The sequence below is a fragment of the Barbus barbus genome (assembly GCF_936440315.1).
Source record: "Barbus barbus genome assembly, chromosome: 6".
NCBI classification, from domain to species: Eukaryota; Metazoa; Chordata; class Actinopteri; order Cypriniformes; family Cyprinidae; genus Barbus; species Barbus barbus.
The window spans coordinates 7,849,983-7,868,805 of NC_136734.1; the positions used below are offsets into that span (position 1 = coordinate 7,849,983).

An 18,823-nucleotide genomic window follows, 5' to 3' on the forward strand; every position below is an offset into this window, starting at 1 on the left:
GATCAGTGTGCACAATAATGTGTCTTTGACCTTCATTATGTATGTTCTGATTATACTGTGTTGTAAATAAAATACAAATAATTAAAAAAAATTTTTTTTCAATCTCCTCACACTCTGTCTTACCTGCCTCAGTCACAGTCACACTGATGGCCCATTATCAGACTTTAGGGGAGGGCCCATTGTCTCTCAGGTGAAAATCACTTAATATTTAAGGCAATTACCATCCCTCGCATATTGGCTTTCGATCACAAAACATGTCTTTAAAAATTTTAATTAATATATTGTTTTCTGTGAATGATTAAGCAGAATGATTTTCACATAATTGTGAAGTAAATATTCTAGCCTACAAGACTGATTACTCAAAAGTTTTATTCAGGACGATTTAGTGTGGGTTTTATGGCCTTATTTCAGCTACAATTTTTTTTTCCCAAAACTTAATCACGCATAATATTTTTTTTCTAAAAAATGCAAACATGTACATCCATCTTGGTCACATATTATTGTAGCACATTTTGTGCTGAATACAAAAAAAAATACATGTTGGTCAATAGTATGTTATAAGTGGCTGAAATAAGCACAAATATCAGGGCATGTCAAAACATCTCAAGGGCCTCAAAATCACCTCAGACCCCAGAGGGTTAAGTTAATTGACATCAGGTCTGCAACATGATTAGCTAGTCTTAGAGAGGCAGAGTCTCTCAGAAGTAAAGATGAGCAGAGGCTCTCCAATCTGTGAAAGAGTTCGTAAAAAGATTGTGGAATATTTTAAAAATAACGTTCCTCAATGTCAAAATGCAAAGGCTTTGCAAATCTCATCATCTACAGTGCATAAAACCATCAAAAGATTCAGAGAAACTGGAGAAATCTCGTTAGGCACAAGACCAAAGACCTTTGTTGGATGCATTTACATTACATTACATTTACATTTAGTCATTTGGCAGACGCTTTTATCCAAAGCGACTTACAATTGGGGAATACAAAACGCGATTCATCTTGAAGAGGCAATCAGACAGAAGAAGTGCTCGTAACACCAAGTCTCAGTCATTGTTCAAATAAGTACAAGCTAGTAAAGAAAGATAGTGGGAAATTTTTTTTTTTTTTTTTGAGTTTAGGATGAAGTCAACTACTGCCGAAAGAGATGAGTTTGCAGTTGTTGCTTGAAGATTGCCAGGGATCCGGCGTTCCAGATAGGGGTGGGAAGATTATTCCACCAGCCAGGAATGGTGAACGAGAATGTTCTGGAGAGTGATTTTGAGCCTCTCTGTGATGGTACCACAAGGCGTCGCTCACTAGCAGATCTCAGACTTCTGGAGGGGATGTAGGTTCGTAATAGTGAGTGGAAGTAGGAGGGTGCTGAGCCTGTGGTAGTTCTGTACGCAAGCATCAGTGTCTTGAACTTGATGCGAGCTGCCACTGGTAGCCAGTGCAAGGAGATGAAGAGAGGTGTAACATGCGCTCTTTTGGGCTCGTTGAAGATCAGTCTTGCCGCTGCATTCTGAATCATTTGTAGAGGTTTGATTGTGTTTGATGGCAGACCAGCCAGAAGAGCATTGCAGTAGTCCAGTCTAGAAACGACAAGCGCCTGGAGAAGAAGTTGTGCAGCATGCTCTGTCAGAAAGGGCCTGATCTTTCTGATGTTGTGTAGTGCAAACCTGCAGGATCGAGCAGTCTTTGCAATGTGCTCTTTGAAGGTCAGCTGGTCATCAAAGGTCAGCTGGATGCCCGTGGTCTTCGGCCCTCAAACGACACTGCATCACCCATCGGGATGATTCTGTCATTGACATTACTGAATGGGCCCCGGAATACTTCCAGAAACCACTGTCGGTAAACACAGTCCACTGTGCCATCTGCAGATGCCAACTAAAGCTCTATCATGCAAAAAGGAAGTCATATGTGAACATGGTCCAGAAGTCAAGGCTCATTTAGAATGGACTATTTCAAAGTAGAAAAGTGTTCTATGGTCAGATGAGTCCAAATTTGACATTTTTGTTGGAAATAGCGGGCACCTTTTCCTCCGGGCTAAAGAGGAGGGAGACCTTCCAGCGTGTTATCGGCGTTCAGTTCAAAAGCCAGCATCTCTGATGGTATGGGGGTGCATAAGGGCATACGGTATGGGCAGCTTGCATGTTTTGGAAGGCACTATGAATGCTGAAAGGTATATAAAGGTTTTAGAGCTACATATGCTCCCCTCCAGATGACATCTATTTCAGGGAAGGCCTTGTGTATTTTAGCAGGACAATGCAAAACCACATACTGCAGCTATTACAACAGCATAGCTTTGTAGTAGAAGAGTCCGGGTGCTGAATTCACCCATCCCAACTATTTTGAGACCTGTAGCAGTCATCAAATTTGAAATGAGCTCATATATTCTCATTTTTTAAATATTTGTTATGTTATCTATGTTCTATTGTGAATAGAATATTGCCTCGTATGATTTGAAATTCTTTTAGTTTTCATTTTATTCAAAATTAAAAAAACTAACAAAAAAAAAAACGTCCCAACATTTCCGGAATTCGGGTTGTAGAAAATAGGAAAACATTACAGGGTAGGGCTGCAATATCAACATTGTTGTTGAACAGTATGTTAAATTCTGGCTACACGGATACAAAAAAATAAGCTAAGAATTTTTTATTGCTTTTTACGCATTAGAAAACCAAGACTTCACATTGGTTATCTTAGAAGCATGAAAAACAAAATGCATGGCTCTAGAAGTGTCTCCAGCCTCTGCAGTTTATCCCACTCTGCTGCGGTCGGCAAAACGAGTTTGTGCTCCTGATTGTCCAGGGCTGCGATGACAGCCTCTTTATTTCTGCTCACGCGCTTGACCATTTCCAGCGTCGAATTCCAACGTGTTGGAACATCCTGGATCAATGGCTCTTGCTTCTTTCCCAGGCTGACTTGTTGTGCTTGAAGCTCCGCAGCATTTGCTGGGCTGTGCTTAAAAAGACTCACTGTGACACTTCTCTGCACCATGTGAGCGACACAGTTCATGTGTTCATAGCGTGTAAGTCGAATTGCGGCAACCATGTTGCGTGCACTGTCAGTCCCAATGGTTGTCGTCTTGCCCTCAATGTCCCACTTACGTGGAACAGACAAGAACTGTTCTTTACAAGCCTCCGCAAAATGACGCTCCTCAGTTTTTAATATAGTCAGCGCAAAAGACTTCAGTTCCCACGTGTCACTGATGAAATGTGCAGTTACTCCGAGGTAATTTTTGTTACTCGCTGATGTGCAATGGTCTCCTGTCAGGGCGATATGATTTACTTGAGCCAAGACCTCTTTCCTTTTTTCTTTTTCGTTTTCATAGAGCTCGTGGATTTTCGTCATAACTGTGGCTCTTGACGGTGGCTTATAGAATGAGTCTTGAGACGCCACTTGCAAAACATCAAGGAAACCTGAGTCTTCTACAATGCTAATGGGTCTACAATCCTTTGATATTGTGTTGGTCAAATTATCTGAGGTTGATTTTGTTAATGGCCTGCGAACATTCAGCGTGGTCTGGCGCAAACCACTTGCTGAACCTGACGGCCCAGCAAACGCATGTTTGGCGTTGACATGGTACCTCAAGCTTGAACAGCTCCGGTGAAATTGAAACTCCTTGTTACAAATCTTGCAAATAACCTTGTACTTGTTAACTGTACCATCATCATTCTTTTTATATTTGAATCCGTCAATAGGCCCACTTTGCTCACCTTGCTCCATCTCGCCTCTAGCTCCCAACCACTTTCCTGACCTGAATAATTTGTCACACTGCGCATGCGTGAAATGCGTTAAAAACATTGACGTAATTAACAACAAACAACTAATTAACGTCGTTAACGCGCTATTTTTGACAGCCCTAATATATATATATATATATACATGGATGGATGGATGGATAGATAACCCTAAATTCAAAAGACATTCAAAATTTTCTTAACACATATTACTGTATGGTTTGTCTGACACGCCAGATTGATTGGCAGGATAATATCTGCCAGGATCATCAGTTAACTTTAAAGGGGTCATGTGATGTGTTTTCATGTTTTAATTTTACTAGTCTGTTATGCAGTTTCTGCATGTATAAGATCATACACATCACAAGTTACAAAGCTCTAAGTCTCTCAGAAAAATATTTTTTCCTTTACTTTTTCATGCTCACTTTAATTATAAAACAATAATTCTTTATTTTGTTCATTAGTCAGCTTTTGCAAATCTTTAAATAAATCTTCTATACCCACAACTCAATATAAAAATCAATATCCATTTCTGTGAGGTTAGATGTCCTGTTACTAACCTTTTACTTTTTGTTTTTTTAATGTAACATTAAAATACTTTCCTTCCTCCACTCAACATTAAAGTAAAAATAGCATTCAATTTTAAATGCTGCCATTTACTCACCTTCAGGCTGATCCAAACTTTTTATTTTCTTTGTTTTGCAGAACACGAAAAAATATATTTGAAGAATGTTTCAGCTCCTTTTAAAATAAAAGGCATATTTTAGGCTCCAAAATGTACATGTAAAAGTAGTGTAAAGGTAATCCATACAACTCCAGTGGTTACATTTATCCACTTAAATATTGGTCTGTTAATCATGCAAAGTGATCTTATATCTTATTTTGTGCTCTGCAGAGCAAAATAAAAAATAAATTAAAATATAAGTTTGGAATAGCATGAAGCTGAATAAATGACAAAATTTTCACTTTGAGTGAACTATTCCTACTCTCTTGCCTCCTCTCTTTGCCTTTCCTTTTTCATCCATATTTTCTGTTTTCACAATTTCTTTCACATCTTTCAGCGTGTAATTTTAATTGCTTCTTTTTTAAAATATATATATATATAGTATGAGCTGTGTAATTTAGTTTATAACCAATCTAATGTCATTAATCAAACAATTAACAGAGAGACTGATCAGAGGAGACAGTTGTACAGTCCTCTGTGTGTGAGACACCTGCAGGTTCTTTTGTTGCTGCGCTGTCACTGTCATCCTGTCCCACGCTCATATACACTCACTGATCTCGCTAAATTAGTTAAGACATTTATGGAATGGCTTTTACATACAAGTGATAATATTTGCTACTCAACCTTCACCCTATTCCAGCCAGAAGGAAAAGGGACACTTCACTGACCACAGCATGAATCCGTCCTAGTTGTTTTAGGATCTCGGCATGAATTCAACCACTTCTCATAAAACTGTCCAAAAGGAAAAATTCTGAGCAATGCTATCCCCATTAGCTATACTCTTGTTAAGGTGCCTGAGTAAAGACAGAGCAACAATCAAAGGTATATGTTCATTGCATTCATTCCAAAAGATGTAATTCATCCATTTCATATAATATTAAATATTCTTTGGCAAACAAAATGCTTTAAGATTGTGACGGTTAAAGTTTAAAATAAATATCTAAATTCAACAGCAGATGTCACTATTTGCTCTCTGACAATTATAGAATAGATTATGACATTAACATATTTTATCTTATTTGTGAGCATATCAAGTGACATATAATGTTTGTTTCAATTAAACACCACTCATTTTACAGCTTCTTATACAGTTTTGTTTATCTAACTGAAGTCTGTAATGTTCATATATGGATGGATGTTTAAATTAAGTGAGTTAAGTGAAGTGACATACTGCCAAGTATGGTGACCCATACTCGGAATTCGTGCTCTGCATTTAACCCATCCATCGTGCACACACACAGCAGTGAACACACACACCGTGAACACACACCCGTTTTGTTCAAATAACATTGAACAAAATGTTTGTATACTGCCTGATTAAGCTAAACAGGTATTCCATATTTCATAAGACAAAATAATACTTTTTACACCAATCATTCTGCTAGTTTACATCCTGTTGATTTCTAATATAGTGTGTGACCTTCTTAAGCATCAACAATGTGTAAAAAGTGTAAAAAGATCAGTACCAGGAATATTTTCGTCGCAACTCCATCAGACTCCCAGCCTCCTCCCACTCTCTGCTCATTCTCCCTTGATTTCTAACCACATATACACCTATCAGCTATTACTCAGACAATCGTGGACTCCTTAAATACTACATTGTCTAGTCTACAACAACTAGGGCTTTTTAAAATAGATAGTCTATTTTAGACCATATACTTTCTGTCATGAATCCTGTCCATGGATTTCCATCTGCTTGCCATCAGAGATCACTCTTCCATTACATTGACTCTCACACTACACAGACCGTTACATGTCATTCCGGACTACAGTTCCCATCATCCATTGCCCTGATTACACACACACAGCTGCATCCATTTAGACATGCTTTATTAGACCTGGATGTCCTCTATCGGATCGCCGAGTATTGTTCTGTATTTATCACTCTCCTAGGGATAGCTGCTTTACGGAGCCATTCCGTGTTTCCCGTGTTAAAGTTTAGTTTAGTCTTGGTCATTCCTGAAGTTTATAGCCAGCCTTGGATGTTTTCTCTCGCCTTGTCTTTTGGACTTTTTGTTTGCCCCTGCTTGAACTATTACCATGTATTTGGATTATCTCTCTTTGTTTTGCCCCTCTGGATTATGTTCGCCGCCAATCGACCCCGTCTGTTCACTGGACTGCTCTTGTGTTTTGCCTGTACCATACCTGTTTGCTGGTGTTTCGACCCTGCCTGTGTTTTTTGACCACGTCTCTGTCTAATTAAGCTTGCAAATGGATCAGCACGTCTCTCGTCTCTTTCACCGTGTTACACTTTCTGCAGTGTTCTGGTCCTTCTTCGATTTCTCCAGGTCCAAGACCTTCCTCTCATTTATACTTTTTTAATTGTGTTGACACTCATCCATCTATGCTTATTGTTTTTATGATACTTCTGACATTCAAATTTTCCCATTACGTTTTACAGGGAATACTTTATCAGCGTTGAATATATTTACAAGGCACTCCAGCAGAAAGATAATGGATTCAGACCATACACTGAATGTCTCTCCCTCAGCAATAATATAATTAAATTTGTTATCATCTGTCCTTGGTTTCTGTCCCCATTAAGATCCTGAGGAGAGCCAAGATCTTAACCAAGCTTGACTTAAGGCGCACCTACAACTTAACCCGTATTTGCAAGGAAGGCCTTGCGTACCTCCACAGATTTTTCATCTACACATGCAATTTTCTTTTCTACTCCTTGAACCTGACCAAGCACATTCTCCATGTCTAGCTGGTACGCCATCATCTTTGAGATTATCAGATCTTCTGCAAATAATAAAATGCTCCTTCCACCAATCTTCTGTGCAATGAGTCGCAACACTTCTTAGCTACAGCCATGTCACCCTGCAGGCCAAGACTGGTTAACTGAAGCTAAGCAGGGTTGAGCCTGGTCAGTACCTGGATGGGAGACCTCCTGGGAAAACTAGGTTTCTGATAGAAGAGGTATTAGTGAGGCCTGCAGGGGGGGCTCACCCTGTGGTCTGTGCAGAGGTGGGTAGTAACGAGTTACATTTACTTCGTTACATTTACTTGAGTACATTTTTTGGGTAACTAATACTTTTAGAGTATATTTTAAAATGGGTACTTTTACTCTTACTCAAGTATATTTTTAGAGAAAAAACGGTACTTTTACTTCGTTACTGTGGGCGACTCTCCTCTCGTTACTGTATCTTAATGCAATACAAGTTAAAAATGCTTCGGTTTATTCCAAACGCGCCGTCTACTTTTCTCTGGGCAATGAATGATGCCCATTCGCGAATGATTCATTCTTTTGAGTCGATTCTGTTTAAAGGCTTGATCAAACCAGTTGGCAAACCAGTGAATCGATTCGTGAATCAGTTTGAATGATTCGTTCAGTTCCCTGCCGCACGCGCTGAGTCTCTGAAGCGGTTCTCACTCAGATAACAGAGAGTTTAAGAACATCAAGAACGCTGAAGACGTTGCTTTGGATCTACAGTCAGGTGAAAGCAAATCTGCAAAGGCTTGTTTGCTAGAGCTATATAAAGATCTTTATTAGATGAACACCGCGTGTGCTGTCTACTGTTCCACAGGTATAGGCCACGATACCACTATGACATTACCAGTTTGTTGTACATGTACCTTACATTAAATACAATGTATAATTTATACAATAAGCTGTCACAGAGTATGAAATGAACACCCGTTCAATTGTGTTCTAGACACAATTAATTTTCATATTTTTACAATATTTAAGCTTGCAAAAATATAGGCTACATTTGTTTACATTTTGCAGAACAGAAGATCCGTCAATATGCATTTGTTTCGTTATGTTCAGAGCAGTCAGGTGAGGAGTTTTCAGAGGTTTCAGTGTCAGATGTTATAGGATAATACATAATTAATTTACTTTAAAATATAATTTAATTCAGTGATGCAAATCAGAATTTTCATCAGCTGTTACTCCAGTTTTCGGAGTCATATGATCCTTCAGAAATCATTATAATATATTGATTTATTAGCAGTGTTGGAAACAGTTTTGCTGCTTAATATTTTTTGGAACCTGTGACATTTTGTTCAGTATTCTTTGATGAATAGAAAGCTAAAAAGAGCAGCACTGCTAATAAATCAACATGATTTCTGAAGGATTATGTGACTCTGAAGACTGGGGTAAAGGCTGATGAAAATTCTGATTTGCATCACTGAAATAAATTACATTAATATATATATATATATATATATATATATATATATATATATATATATTGAACGGCAGTGTGTATACACATTACATAAATGTAATCTATATATCTAAATAAAATAGACTATATTCAGTATCTATATGATCCAAAGTAACTAGTAACTAACTACTTGAGTAGTTTTTTTATCCAATACTTTTTTACTCTTACTCAAGTAACTATTCAGACTATTACTTTTACTTTTACTTGAGGAAATATTTCTAGAAGTACTTTTACTTTTACTTGAGTACAGTTTTTGGGTACTCTACCCACCTCTGGGTCTGTGTGGGTCCTAATACCCCTGTATAGTGATGGGGACACTATACTGTCAAAAAAAGCACTGTCTTTTGGATGAGACGTTAAACCAAGGTTCTGACTCTCTGTGGTCATTAAAAATCCCATGACACTCATCTTAAAGAGTAGGGGTGTAATCCCGGTGTCCTGGTCAAATTCCCTCCACTGGCCTCTGACCATCATGGCCTCCTAATAATCCCCATTCACTTGATTGAAATCCGTCATTATCCCTGTGCCAAAGAACAATAAACCCTCTTGCCTGAATGACTATCGCCCAGTTGCCCTCACATCTATAGTCATGAAGGTTTTTGAAAGACTTGTAAAGAGCCACATCTGCTCCTCCATACCCGTTACTTTGGACCCTCTTCAGTTTCCCAAACAGATCTACGGACGAGGCCATCTCTCACGTCCTCCACTCTTCCCTCACACACATGGACAGCAACAATGGGAATTATGTAAGGCTGCTATTCATTGACTATAGCTCAGCTTTCAACACTATAGTCCCCATCAAGCTGGCATCTAAACTCACAGACCTCGGCCTAAACTCCTCACTCTGTGACTGGATTCAAGACTTCCTCACCGGCAGACCTCAAGTGGTGAAAGTTGGCCAGTTCACCTCAAACTCCATCACCCTGAACGTAGAAGCCCCACAACGCTGTGTCCTGAGTCCACTGCTCTACTCTCTCTACACGCATGACTGCGTGTCCTCTCACAGCTCCACATCTACATATTTTGGGTGTACAGCAATACACAATAAAGCGCTATATAAATGCCACATTCATTCATTAGGATTCTCTTAACTTCTACCGCTGTTACATGCATTGACCACTGTCATTCTCTTAAAGAAGTACTCTTTTCTAAGAATTTTGTTTGTTTGTTTTTTTATTCATGTTCATGATTTTTACTGTACAACACTCTGAACTTCTTGTAAGAGGACAAATAAGAATAACTGGAATCAGAACAAACACAGTTTTAACCACCTGTAACCTGAAAAATTATTTCAATCAGACCAAGGCCTGTATGTCTTTTTTTTCACTTTTTGTCATTACAATACACAAACTTGCTTTAAAAACATGCTCATTTCATTGGTGCCAATAGCCTAGTGGGCAAGTGTGCTGACATGTAATGCTGTTGCGTTTCAGGCGTCCCAAGTTTGAATCCTGACTCAAGGACCTTTCCCAATCCTGCCCCCTCCCCTCCCTCACTTTGTTTCCTGTCTGCTCTCCACTGTCGTAGAAAGTCAACACATCAAAAATACATTTTTAAAACATATATAAATAAAAGCATGCTCATTCAAATAAAATTAAACAAAATTATTTCAAGAGATTTGTAAAATGTGTAATAGACAAAAGTATATGAGACATAAAACTGATGGTATGTTATGCTCTATAACATTTTATAACAGAATACTAATTTTGTGTTATACACAATTAAAAAAAAAACTTGTACTTGTGACACAGATTGCATTTAGACTGCTAATAAAATAAATGTTCCTCTTGTTTTAAATAAAATAAATGTTTCTCTTTTTTTGGTTCTCTGGAGATATTGTTCTGTTCCTATTCACGGTAAATGCACTTATGGGTGTCATTTTCCACATCTGTCTTTGTTTGGAGGGTGGGTCGGTGACAGGAAATGCTTGTTTCTATAGTGATGCTCAAGCTGGGGATCTAAGCCCATTGTTAAAAGTTAGAACACTCTTTCCTGAACATTACCACACAGCACACATAATGGGCTCTATCACTTTCTGTCTTTCTCTTTTTGATTACAGACTGTCTGGAAATCTTTTTTATTTTTTACTTTTTTAATTTTTTTTGGACAATGCAAAGGCCATTGAGGGATGCTGTTTTGAATTGTCCAACTGTATCAACTAGATACAACTTAAATATGGGATGATTCCGTATTATACGGAATGGTTGGCAACCCTAAAATTGCAAAAGAGAATTAATGCGGGGGCCCCCAGTGTCCGGGGCCCTGGGATGCAGCCCATGTTGTCCAACGCAGCCCTGGGTGTTTGAACAGTGAGTGGCAGTGAGTGTACACAACCACCCTAGTCACCCAATCACCCAGTGCTTTTTTTTTTAAATCCCCAAAATCATTAGCATTTTCTCAGATCAAGAGAAGGAATATAAGGTTTTTTATGAACCTTTGCAAATCACCTTGCTAGTTAACAAGTTTTAAATGAATGTCGACTCAGAGGGACAAACACCAGGGCCCGTATTCATGAAAAATCTCAGTGCTAAGAGTTGCTCCTAGTAAAAAAATTCTAAGACAATTCCTCTTAAAAGTTTGTCTAAGAAAGTTTCCTCTTAAAATTAAAGAAAAGATCCTAGTACAGAAAAAAAGGAATTCAGAAAGCATCTTAACCCTTAAAAGAGGTCTTAAGGTCCAAAATTGTTAGGAGTACGGATGAGGACTTTTATGGGGCTTAAGAGTTTCTTTAGTAGCGGAAAAAATGGACGAAACATGAAGAGGGAGAAGAAATGTGTTGCACACAATGCATGACAGTGAGTTAATAAGACGCTACACATTAGATTGTGCAGGGATCATGTTTGTGACCGATCTTATTAAAGACATGCTAACATCTCAGACACCGTGCTGAAATGCCATAGCGCCAGAAATGGACGTAATCACTACATTAAGATCTTTCGCCAATGGAAAAATGCAACTACGCAGCAGTGACGATTTGGGTCTGTTACAGCACTTATTATGTCACTGTTAATTTCCTGTAAAATACGTTAAGCATGACAGCATGGTAAATAAAAAATAAAGAATATATATACATATATAATGTGTGTGTGTGTGTGTGTGTGAGAGAGAGAGAGAGAGAGAGAGAGAGAGAGAGAGAGTACGGTAAAACAGGAAAAATTACAAGTGAAGGCTTATAATAAACCCTACTCTTAAAAGCGCTCTTTTATTTCCTTCTTGGACAACCAACCAATCACAGTCTTCAAAAGACTGTGTCATAGCTAGCAAGGGGGTCAACCCTGCCTCCTCTCTAAGATAAAAGTTTTTGTCTTTTCCTCGCTCAGATTGGTCCTGAATCACTTTTAAGCCAAGACTCCAAGTTAGAAATGTTTAAGCTAAATTAGGAGCTCTCTAAAAGGATTCTTAGAATCTTGAGGAATACGGGCCCAGAAGAGTAAATGTGGGAAATGTTTGTGCATTTGTGTGAATATGTGTGTAGTTATCACTCACCATCCCGCAGCTGCAGCTGTCTGAGATACAGTGGGTTTTGCAGGACGTTACATCGTCCCAGTTCATCCTCTCTGGTAACCAACATCAGATCTGAGTATATAAAGATTGTTACCTGGAGAGAGAACAAGAGAGAGAGTGTGAATTCAGCAAAAAAGGATCAAATGCAGATGTTTCAGAAAACATTTGGAGTCATATACAACACATGTGATACATGCAGCCATAATTAACTTATCTTCATAATTCACCCAAAGACTGCAGAAGATCAACTAATATTTTTGTTTAAACTGTAATTATGGAACAGTTATAGGGGGTTGTGTTAACTATAAATGTGTATGCACATGTGAATTTTTACCTTTCAAAGATATTTGCCTTTAATGTTAGTGCAGTTATTAGACCTTATACTACAGGGCCGTTGAATGCTTAAATCTGATTGGCTGACGAACGTAAGGTGTGTATTTTCAGGGAAAAGCAAGGTGAACGTAGTGACTGCATTACATGTCTGTATCATGTCTAAAACGTCAAAAGAACCAAAACCCACAACGACACTGGCCAAACAAATAAATATAGTAAACAATGGGATAAAAACGACAGATCATGTCCATGTTTTTGCCAAAAAAATTACATTTTATTAGAATTAGAATCGGAATCAGAAAGAGCTTTATTGCAAAGTGTGTTTACACACACAAAGAATTTGTCTTGGTGTTAGGACCTTCCAGTACAGAAGTACAAACATAGTGCAGACAACATATAATTAAGGTAATAAAACACTAATAATTAAGAGAATAGACAATAAATTATAACTAACAACAGTAATAAAAAGAAAAATATACAGAAAAGAAAAGAAAAAAATGTCCATAGACAGAACTGTGAATGTGCATATGTCCTATGTACAGATGAAGGTTTGATGACTTATTTACAGATGTACAGTACTGGGGTGTGTTATGTGTTGTTCAGGTGGGATATGGCCTGGGGGAAAAAATTTTCTTGTGTCTGGCTGTTTTGGTGGTCAGTGATCTGTAGCGCCAGCCAGAGGGCAACAGTTCAAAGAGAGAGTGAGCTGGGTGTGAGGGGTCCAGAGTGACTTTCTTAGCCCTTTTCCTCACTTTGGAAATATAAAGATCTTGAAGGTTAGGTAGAGGGGCACCGATAATCCTCTCAGCAGTCCTGACTGTCCGTTGTAGTCTTCTGATGTCTGTTTTGGTAGCTGAGCCAAACCAAACAGTTATAGATAAACACAGGACAGACTCGATAATGGCAGAGTAGAACTGTTTCAGCAGCTCCTGTGGCAAGTTGAACTTCCTCAGCTGGCGGAGGAAATACAGCCTCTGCTGGGCCTTTTTCACTATAGAGTCAATGTGAATGTCCCACTTCAGGTCCTGGGAAATGGTGGTGCCCCGGATCCTGAATGACTCTACTGCAGCCACAGTGCTGTCCATGATGGCGAGTGGGGGGAGTGCAGGGGGTCTACTATCTTGAAGTCTACTATCATCTCCACTGTTTTGAGCGTGTTGAACTCCAAGTTGTTGTGACTGCATCAGACAGCCAGGCTGCTCAACCTCCTGTCTGTAAGCAGACTCATCTCCGTCCTTTATGAGGCCGATGACTGTAGTGTCGTCCACAAACTTCAGGAGCTTGACAGAAGGGTTTTTAGATGTGCAGTCATTTGTGTAGAGGGAGAAGACCAGTGGGGAGAGAACACATCCCTGAGGGGCGCCAGTGGTGATGGTGAGAGTCCTGGATGTGAGTTTGCCCAGCCTCACTAGCTGCTGCCTGTCTGTCAGAAAGCTGGTGATCCACTGACAGATGAAGGTGGGCACAGAGAGCTGTGTGAGTTTGAGAGCAAGTCAGATATGAAGGCTGAGCTGAAGTCCACAAATAAGATCCTTGCATAAGTCCCAATGCAGTCCCATATTGACAACGTCACCCCCCGTTAATTCCGTGATGCAATCCGCTCTGAACAGCTGGTAGCCAGGCAAATGAAGCGCGTTGTCCGGAATGGCTTCACTCAGCCAGGTTTCAGTGAAGCACAATGCAGCAGAGTTTTCCGTCTGAATGCACGTTTGACTAGGACGCTGCCCCTCCGACTAGAACATCGAAAAAAGCATCTGAATAATTAAAAACCGGACAAAATTGTCCGGTGTGTGTTGCCTTATGTCCAGTAGTTAATCTCTGGTGCAACTAACAGTAAGAGAATGACTAAACACAGAACAAACAAACAAAAGCAGTAAAAGAATGGAAGCGTTCCACACCACAGCAGATATACGCGGCGCCATCTTGAAGAGAATTATGTATGGAAAGCACATGCTGTCACGAATTCTGTTCGTGGTCTTTTGTCCGACTGCCACAAGAGGTCGCCTCTCCATAATATTGACTCTCACACCTCACATTACCCTGGACTGCATTTCCCATCATCCATTGCACTGATTGCACATACACAGCTGATTGCACTAAGTACACCCAGCTGTCTCAATCACACGCTCACACATGAGAACTATCACACAATCACACACCCTACTTAAACCATGGACTTCCTTTCACAGATCGCCGAGTATTGTTCTGTGTTTAGCACTATCCAAGTGTTAGCTGCCTTACCAAGCCATTCTGTGTTTATGTTTAGCTCCGAGTATTGTTCTGCATTTATCATTCTCCTAGTGGTAGCTGCTTTACCGAGCCATTCTGTGTTTGCTTAGTTCCAGTACTGTCTAGCGTTTATCGCTCTCCTAGTGATAGCTACATTACGGAGCCCTTCTGTGTTTTCTAAGTCTTAGTTTAGTTTATTTTGTTTATAGCCTTGTTTCCTGATTCCTGCCCGGGTATCTTGGATTAACCCTTGTCTCGCTGTTCGGACTCTGCTCAATCCTTGTTTGGATTATTGCTCAGGTTATTGGACTACCCCTCTTCTCAAGCCCCTCTGGATATCGTTCGCCGATCATAGACCCACACTTGCCCTTGGATTACTCTGTGTCTTGTCTATTCCATACTTGTTTGATGTTGTTCGACCCTGCCTGTGTTTATGACCACGTCTCTAAATAAAAGCTTTGCAAATGGATCCTCACATCTCACGTCTCGTCGGCTCCGTAACAGAATACTCGACCACACAAGGATCCAGCGGCTTTCATGAACAACATTGGCCAGGTATGTACACTGCAAGACTATTATTAACCCTCAAGCAGGGTATGCGATCACTCGAGGACTTTATTCTAGAGTATCTAGACGTTGCTAATTATTCTGATTTTCCAGATGATGTCTTGATCGATATTTTTATTTATTTTTTTGTGACAGCATTAATCAGCCACTAAAGTCTAAGCTTATTTGTGAGGGTCCACGTTCCTCACTCAGTCAGTTTTTGGACTATGCTCTGTTGTGTGTTGGCTCTTCATTTACTGTGGGTGTTGCGGAGGAGAAAATTAACACTGTGTTTGTGCCTGTAATGGTGGCTGCTGAACTCAGTAAGTCGCAAGCTCTGGAATATTCCAGTGTATTGATCGCTACTCCATTGATTCAACCCGCTCGTGAAATAGCGGTCACATCGGAGCGCGCTCACAAGCTGGTGGCTACAACAACACCCCGTCATGTCATTACTGTCATTCATGAATCAAGTCAAGTCACATCTGCTATTTCTGAGTCTCGCCACATCACCGCTGACCGTCCAGAGTCTCGCCACATCACCGCTGACCGTCCAGAGTCTCGCCACATCACCGCTGACCGTCCAGAGTCTCGCCACATCACCGCTGACCGTCCAGAGTCTCGCCACGTCTTCGCTGACCATCCAGAGTCTCGCCACGTCTTCGCTGACCATCCAGAGTCTCGCCACGTCTTCGCTGACCGTGCAGAGTCTCGTCATGTCTTCGCTGATCGTCCAGAGTCTCATCATGTCACAGCTGTTCATCCTGAGTCCTGTCACTCTCTGTCTATTGCACCTAGATCGTTGAGGTCAGTTCTTCAAGCTCCCAGACTGGCATCCAGTGTGGAGGACCTATCGCTGGTGTCAGCCCATGCAGATTGTATCCCTAAACCTGTCTGAAGCATTTCCCATGATGGGGATCGCTTTTTGGTGTGTTTGGGCTACATACATCACCGCAGAACCTCTCAGAATGGTGCTCGCTAAAGCTCCTTGCGTGGTGATGGTGCCCAGCAATGCACATCCAGCCCATCATGTCACGGTCGAAGGAACCGTAGATGAGCACTGTACCGTCCTGTAAATGAACTATACTTGTTTCCTGATGTTACCACTGTAGAACCTCCAGAGGTGGTGGCGTCTGCTGCAGATTCTCCAGAGGTGTCAGTGGTAACCCTCTATGAACTCTTGTCCTGTCCTGTCCTGTCATGGCTAAGGAGGCCTTCTGTGAGCTCTCGCCCTGTCCTGTCACGGCTAAAGAGGCTGTCTATGAATCCTCGTCCTGTCACGTAACACATACTCTATCTCTCCCACTCTCTCTCCCTCACAGATGCACATCCAGTTTTATGTGCTTTGTGTCGTGGATGCATCACCACCATTCTGTTTAACACCGCTTAAGATAAATTTTACTATGCTTTCAATTGTTAACATGGTTCACAAAACTTCCATTCACTTCAATGGAATCTGATGATTACACTTGCCCATGCATATTGCAACACTCTGGTTATATTTTATAGAACTTGGTACAGTAAAGTTGCTTAGTGTGAAAGGGGAATATTAACCTTCTGCACACACATACATAGTGTAAAAAATAAATAAATAATAATAATAATAATTAAACCATTAAATATTGCAGAAGAAATTTGTCAGTCAGTATTTTACATTGCATGCAAATGAGCTGCATGATTAATGTGGAATAGTCATAGCTTACCAATTTCAAGTGATATAAAATGGATAGAAATAGACATTTAAAATTAATTTGTGACCTTGATTCTGTCTCAGCACCCCCCCCCCCCCCCCCCCAAAAAAAAGTTTTTACAACCGAGTAATCCCATTAAATCTAATAGATATACAGATATATAGTTATACAGATATACACATGAAAGGACTTTGTTTTACATTTTAGACGCACAGCGTACTTACAGTCATGGCCAAAAATATTGGTTCCCTTGGTAAATATGCCCAAAGAAGGCTGTGAAAATTAATCTGCATTGTTAATCCTTTTGATCTTTTATTTAAAAAATTGACAAATCTAACCTTTCATTGGATAATAAGAGTTTAAAATGGGGGGAAATATCATTATGAAATAAATGTTTTTCTATAATACACATTGGCCACAATTAATGGCACCCGTATTAAAAAGTATTATTCAATACTTTTTGAAACCTCCATTTGCAAGTTTAACAGCTCAATTTTCTCTTATAATGTTAGAGAGCACCTGGCAAGAAATCAGAGACCATTTCTTCATTCAGAATCACTCGAGACCCTTTAGATTCCCAGCACCATGTTGGTGCTTCTTCTCTTGAGTTCAACTCATTTTCTAAAGGGTTCAGGTCAGAGTACTGGAATGGCCTTAGCAGAAGCTTGGTTTTGTGCTCAGTGATGCATTTTTGTGTTGTTTTTGAGGTTTGTGTTTGGATAATTGTCTGGTTGGAAGATCCAAACATGGCCCATTACAAGATTTCTTACAGAGTAATTTAATTATTTTTTTATGTGTTGGTATTTGATAGAATCCATGATGCCATCCATGATGCCAGTTTTATATACTATGAATTCTCTTCTCCGATCTGTCAAAAGTCTCTTTTTGAGCAAGGCCTATGCTCTCTCTATGATATTTTTGTCCAGATTAGTGGGTTTATTGTTTTATTGCATGATGGTTGTTTGTTGTGAACATTGTTAAATTGAATCTTATCAGGAAATTCAGCCTAACACTGAAGGTATCTGAAAGATGTGATATCTATCATTTGAACCTTTAAACATGAAATCATGAGCCTAAGAGTCTAACTTACCACAATGAAAGTAAAGAAAATTGGATTGTGTTTAGGCTACTATATATAGGACTCCAAAATTTGGGATAAATGATGCATGATCTATCTAAATCCTGATGTCCTGCTCCATTCCAGACTGGTAAAATCAGATGATTACAGCATGCTGTTTTGTTTTTTCATTCCACAATATCCACAAAGGGCATGAAAAAAAAATACTGTGTGCCTCCTCAGGTGACAGAACCACTCTGGCCAGATGCTGACTCTGGTCATTCTTTCTTCAGTACATGAAATATAGCCTGCCAGCTGTATTAGTAAATGAAGGTCAGATTTTGGCCCTAGGTAGGGATCATAAAACACTTTGGTGTACACCACCTCCTCATAGAATGCCATGTGTGTTTGAAATATTAATCAGAGTACAGACTGCCACATCCATTCGAAGACAAAGGATCATAACCCGCCTTTCTCATTGGTTAATCTCATCCTGAGAGGTATGACTCTTGCCAGACTTTAAAGAGCTCACGCACAGTTCCGCCTTTTCTTCTGCTAGATCTCCTGATTGCTGCCCGTGTGGACAGCCTGAGCCGGTGCGGGCGTGCCCAGTGGGCCCAACATATGGTCCAGTCTAAAGTTCTTTTGGATTCAGAGGAGATGAGGATGTGAGTTAGAACTCTTCTGGAACCCTTAAGTGAGCCAGGCTTCGGCCTTGACTTTCCATTCAACAATGATCCTAGGATCTCAGCTGATGTCTCTCTTAGATTTTCTTCAATTTCTACCTGGGAAGAAACTCCCAACCACCATAGAGTCAGGACATCTTTGGAAATTCATCGCTCTTCAAG

General features: G+C 39.9%; 1 protein-coding gene across 1 annotated transcript in view; it reads right to left on the bottom strand.

Annotated features, from left to right (window-relative positions):
* Nucleotides 1–18,823, bottom strand: part of LOC306871947 (regulator of G-protein signaling 3-like) — a 137,318-nt gene that overhangs the window by 106,655 nt on the left and 11,840 nt on the right. Inside the window, exon 5 of the mRNA XM_079420225.1 lies at nucleotides 12,102–12,213. Coding sequence (XP_079276351.1) covers nucleotides 12,102–12,213 — 112 coding nt within the window. The remainder of the gene's footprint in view (nucleotides 1–12,101; nucleotides 12,214–18,823) is intronic.